The following is a 6,000-nucleotide window of genomic DNA, read 5'->3' on the forward strand; positions in this document are numbered from 1 at the left end:
ATTCTTTCCGAGTTTCTTAAAATTTCGCCTAATTTGTTAACAGGTAAGATTAATCATGCAAAAATTTTAGTATTTACTTCAGGGCACCTATGCTTCGTTAAGTCGTAGAAGGTGTTACGAAACAACCAAAGGAGTTTTTTGTGGCAACCTATCTCCTACGTGGTTTTTTTTTTCTTTTTTTTTTACTCGCGTTTAAAGAAAGACCGCGAAATAGGAAAAGAAAGCACGTGATTGCGCTCTTACGCTATTGTATTTTAGCGCTGCCAAATGCGTTCTGAATGAACGAAACGTGCGCGCTGACCGACCGGAAATGACCTGCCGACGTAGCTGACAGCATACACTTGAAAGTGCCTCAGCACATTCTTCCGGGACATTAAAGGCACGCGCCGTGATCTGCGATAAGTGAAAGGCAGGGAAAACACAGCGCACTCCTAAGAAAATGAGTTTTCCCCCAGGTGGATTACCAACTTGCCCGCTCTTCCACCCGTGAAAGGCAGGCCGCTGACAGAATTCAGACGGAGCTTTTATTGAACCGTCACGCTGACATAACTAAGGAGGAACGGGCAGCATACACTTGAAAGTGCCTCAGCACATTCTTCCGGGACATTAAAGGCACGCGCCGTGATCTGCGATAAGTGAAAGGCAGGGAAAACACAGCGCACTCCTAAGAAAATGAGTTTTCCCCCAGGTGGATTACCAACTTGCCCGCTCTTCCACCCGTGAAAGGCAGGCCGCTGACAGAATTCAGACGGAGCTTTTATTGAACCGTCACGCTGACATAACTAAGGAGGAACGGACAGCAGTGAATTAAGTCGCGTATTCAAGGTATCCTCCGTTTTCGTAATCTATATCATTGGGCAGCCCGTCCAACTCAGCGGCGGCCGCTCACTTGGGCACTCCCAGCGCGCACGCATCATTCCTTCAAAACATGGTTGGGAGTGCTGGAATACGACAGCGCTTGAGTGCAATCACGTGGTTTTTTTTTATATCTCGCGGAATTTCTTTAAATGCCGCGAAAAAAGACCACATACTAGATTCGTTGCCACAAAAAACTTGATCGGTTGTCACAACCCCCTCATGTGACGCAAAAGTGATTATTAAAAATTTTTCCTAAATAATCTCGGGTAATTATTTAAGCGTAATTGAAAAAAAATTACTCTGAGAAACTCCACACGACGGGAAACAATATGCCGTTTGTTTAAACTGGCTCCGGTGCGCCGCTTTTCCTTATTCCTTGGTTCAGGTTCCGTGAAACACCCTGTATAGGTTCACACGAAGCTCGACAAAGTGGCCCAGTGTTGCGTTTTGACTTTATTAAGGAGGAAGCCTTTGATGCCTTATCGTTGTAAGCAAGAGTTCTCGACAGATATGTCACGCTTTTCAATTGGTCGAAACAGTCGTGACGCCACAGTGCGCGACTTTCAAACGGGGCCAATTGTACTTTGGCTAGTAACCATGCAACCAATTAAAGGGATGGTATAGTGATGCTCCAGGTACGTGAGACTGAGTTTTAACCAATTCGTTTAATTAACCTTTCTACTCAGACCAGGTAAATAAATAAAACCGAGTAGGAAATTGGTCGAGTTGGGGAATCGAACCAATGCCACCTCGATGGTTTGGAACGAACAAAGGCGCGTCTAGTGAATACGATGTCTTCGTTCACTCCCATCTTCTTCCCTCCCGTGACGGCGAGGTGCAGGTGTCCACCGTGATATGCGAGACAGAAACATTTCCTTTCCGCAAAAACCAATTTACCGACGAGTAAGGCGCAGAGCCGAAGGGCGATGGCGTTCTGTGAACTCCCTGCCAGCGTTGCAAGACGCTGTCGCGTTCCACTCTTAGAGGCGAAGTTCAACATCTTAACCACACATCAGTGACACAGGCAGAAACACAGCGCTTAAGGCTTACGCCTCACCGCACTTTAGGCCAACAAAGTGCCCCCATGAATTTTTGAGCCACTTCGGTGGATCAGGTGACGATGGAGAAGGGGGACGAGCAGGACTGCCTCTCGGGCCGATGACGGAGCAGTGTTGTCACAACCGAAGCTGCAGCTCCGGTTGTGAGCAGCGCGGAGGCGCCTCCCATGATTGTATCCCTTGAAAGGGAGGCTTCGGTTTTATGCGAAGCATACTACTTTAGCTACCACTTCAGCCCTTCACCGTGGTTATGCGCCTCCAAATCACGTGATACATGACGTCACACCACGTGACACGATGTCGTCACGACAGTAGAGAAACGGGGGCCCACCTCGCGCCGTCGCTGTGGTTGTGCGCCTCCAAATCACGTGATACATGACGTCACACCGCGTGACACGATGACGCCACGACAGTGGAGAAACGGGGGCCCACCTCGCGCCGTCGCTGTGCGCCTCCAAATCACGTGATACATGACGTCACACCACGTGACACGATAACGTCACGACAGTGGAGAAACGGGGGCCCACCTCGCGCCGTCGCTGTGGTTGTGCGCCTCCAAATCACGCGACACGATGATGCTTCGCATTCTCCAGGCTTAACCAAGTTAAGCCTCAGCCATTTTTTAGCTCTACTTCACGACCAGAGCTGCAAAGGCCGATTCACCGCTGAAGCCTTGACCTTGTCTAACCCGCGGCGGCGCGAGCAGATCAGCTTCGCTGTCCACTGCACGAGAGCGCTATGCTAAAGAACCCCAGGTGGTCGAAGTTTCCGGAGCCCTCCACTACGGCGTCTCTCATAGCCTGAGTCGCTTTGGCACTTTAAACCCCATAAAACCGAACCAAATCGCATTGTTGTTGTCGTTGTTTACCTCGTAGAATGGCGCATACCCACACATGGGGATCGGCCAAGAAGAGGGGTGCATAGAGAATTTTCGTGATGATTTTTTTTTTCTTGGGATTATTAATAAACAGATTAAGTAACAAAAAGAAATAAAAGAATGCTGGGGAAGTGAAAAGTTAAACTGCAACACAGTCTCGCGCTGTGCATTGCACATTGTTGTCTTCAACTTCCGTCTGCGGCGCGAACAGATCAGATCAGTTTAACCTCGATCAGAGCTTAACCTGAGTCTAATATCGCTGCCAGATGGACCGACGACCCAGCAAAGCAAGACCATGAGCCAATCAGGCTAAACAGAAGCTTCCACACGTCTACCCGGTTTAACCCACTGATCTCCACTAGGTGGCTGGATGCCGCATTCCCGCCTTCGAGGCGAGCGCGAGTGAAGCCATCGGAAGTCGGCTGGCTTGTCCCAGAAGTCGGGTGTCTGCTGTGTATTTGAATGCAAAAAGTCGCCTTTTTCGCCATTTCGTTGTCAGTTTTTTGCGTTGTTCTCGTGTAATGCCTGCTGTTGTATGAAAGTAACAAGCAAACTGAACGCGAGAAATGTGAGCATTGTGTGCAGAACCCTGTAATTTCAGAGAAACCGAAGAAAACAGGCATGCAGGTTTCACCCTGCCTCGGCAAAGAAGTACGTACATTAAACACTACGTTCCTGTCTGGTTCTTCTCTTCCGAGCGTGCAGGAGAAGTATTTAAACGACAATGAGGCTACGCCATCTTAAAACCGAATTTTCATGTAGCAAAGAGAAGGCGAACGATGGCACGGATATCCTTACACTCGAAGAGCTACGTGTTACACAGCTGCCGCAGTTTCAGTTTCGAGTTGGTGGCGGACGATGACTCTTCTCATCGATGGCAGGTGATGTTTATCGCTTTAGGGTGTCATTTCTTTAGCGCGGGAACAGGCATCCCAGTAAAGGGCAGAGTTGGCGACGCTAGTGCAGCGGGACGACACAGAGCTGAGCAGACGAGGCTCCATACTTGCTGTGTGTAGCGACGTCCTGTTGTCTGCTAGCGTCGTCCCATTGCGATGCAATGGACCCTTATTTTTGAAACGTTTTTCCCGAAGACTTTGCTGGTCTCCTCGCTCAGTTGACGGCGCAACAGGTAGGCACTGCCATGGAAAAAGACGGGAACGGCGAAAAGACGAAATGCTAAGTGGAAAACCAAACCTGAACCTGAAAACCGTGCTGAGGCCAGATTTCGTGCACTGCCAAAGGCTGACTTCCAGGACAAGGCCACTTACTTCCGGTGGCTTCACTTTCGGGAGCTCGATGCGCCGTCCAGCCCCCTAGTGGAGATCAGTGGTTTAACCACGTTAAGACCTGCGGGATTTCCCCAGCGATGGTTGTTAATTACGCGGCACTTCGCCCACATAACGCTGGTTCGGGCCAAAACAAGCTAAGGACACAGCCAGCGTTCGCCGCGGGCCTGCGCTCTCGCTTCGAAGCAGGAGGAGGGCGCAGTTATTTTAGAGCACAAGTGTTTAGGACACGGTGAGCTGCAGTAAAAAACACTGCCCCAGAGCTCAGTACAACCCAGCCGACACAGTGAGCCTACCTCCTTTCAGGTCGACCCTCTTGGGAATGCTGAAGCGCCCCCTGAACTCCCTGAGCGGGTCCTCGAGGTCCAGGCGCTGGGCGTACTCGGCACTGTTGGGCGCCAGCCCCCATCGGTCGGCGAGCGACAGCAGCTCCGGCCTCGCCGTCGTCACCATCGCGTCGTAGACGAAGCACTGCGGGAGCCGGCTTCTGCGGCTGTGAGAGAAATCGGAGTAGCACCTACATGGCCCGGACAACCTGGTATTTTTTCTCCGCGGTCTCATTCCAGAATGTCTCTATAAACGGAGCACAGCCGCACTTGTCTACACAGTGTCCAGGGAGGGAGATAAGATAAACAAAAGAGATATCGCGTATATACATCCCGCCAACAACAGTCGTCATGCGCTGGAAGGCAATTTTTTTTTATTGTCATGGGCAGCACTGTCCTCTGAAATGCGCCTCTATGGTCCTTTGATTTCCTTTCTGTCATGGTTCCGTCTTTTTCCTGCTGGTTTATGAGTAACAACATCCCCAAATGGCCCTACTCTTCACACCGTTGTCCCAAAAGGCCTGTGTCATTATTCCGTCTTTTCAAAGCGCCGGTCAAGGCAAACGTTGGGTCAAGGCGCGTCCCTCGCTGCCAGTGAAAAGTGCTCTGAACTTTGGCCGTGAAGAAATCGAGGGCACAGTAGCTATACCTCACTGGTAGAGGGCGTGGCGCCGGAAGGGATGAAAAAAGATTACATCGGCTCAACGAAAAGTTGCGTTCCAGCCATTCTGGGCTTTGCTTTTAGGCATTGGTTTTGTATGTTGTATTTCCTTTTCTTAAATTATTTTTTAAATATTTATTTTAATTCTAACCACCTGGGTATCTTTAACGTGCACTGATGTCGCAGAGCACACCGGCTCCTTTGCGTTTCGCCTCCATCGAAACGCGGCCGCCGCGCTCGCGCTCGAAGCCGGGTACTTCGGCTCAGCAGCCGAGCGCCCTAACCCATCGTGGCGGGTCCGTAATGGAGCTCCGGGATAATTTCGACCACCGAGAGATCTTTAACGCGCACTGACATTGCACAGCTTGTGCGTTTCGCCTCCATCGAAACGCAGTGATGGTGGTGGAAAACATTTAAGGCTATTTACAGGAGAGAGTGTGGACTGGCTTTAAGGGCCAGCCCCTTAATATTTCTTGGAAGGGTCCGTAGTCCGGAACCCCTGTGGCTTCTTCGGCAGCTCGGGCCCTACAGCGACGAGGGCTCTTTGGCTCTGTAACATAGAGCAGCCGAGCAGGGCAGCCTCCCAGCTCTCTCAGGTAGGTGAGGGGAAAGGGGGGTAAGCGGGGTTAAAGGGGCATGCCCACACCATGTGGTACCAGTGGTACACGTCCGAGAACGCGCACCCACAATGCGGGTGCGGGTACTCCCCGTTAAAAGCAGCATTAAAATATTTCATCACTGCCGGGCACAGTACCGTGTTGAAATATGTGCGAAGGAGCCAACACTCCTCGCTTCTGGTTAGCCCTTTCGTAGGGGGATGAAAGCGGCTATGCTCGGTTTGATATAATTGAGCAATGTCTTTGTAAGTGATATCCGGGTTAGGTTGCGTTACCTCAGGAAGCGATGCCCGCTGGTTGAGCGCGCGGGCTGAGGC

At 50.9% G+C, this 6,000-nt stretch overlaps 1 protein-coding gene across 2 annotated transcripts in view; it reads right to left on the minus strand.

Annotated features, from left to right (window-relative positions):
- Positions 1-4,827, minus strand: part of LOC149359184 (uncharacterized) — a 43,317-nt gene extending 38,490 nt beyond the window's left edge. For both annotated transcript variants that reach the window (XM_089568990.1, XM_089568989.1), the window contains exon 1: positions 4,376-4,827. In XM_089568990.1, the coding sequence (XP_089425116.1) occupies positions 4,376-4,640 (265 nt within the window). In that variant the 5' untranslated portion in view covers positions 4,641-4,827. The remainder of the gene's footprint in view (positions 1-4,375) is intronic.
- Positions 4,828-6,000: the final 1,173 nt, after the last annotated feature.

This window comes from Amblyomma mixtum, chromosome 2 (assembly GCF_055824585.1).
Source record: "Amblyomma mixtum isolate Tamu chromosome 2, ASM5582458v1, whole genome shotgun sequence".
Lineage (NCBI taxonomy): Eukaryota > Metazoa > Arthropoda > Arachnida > Ixodida > Ixodidae > Amblyomma > Amblyomma mixtum.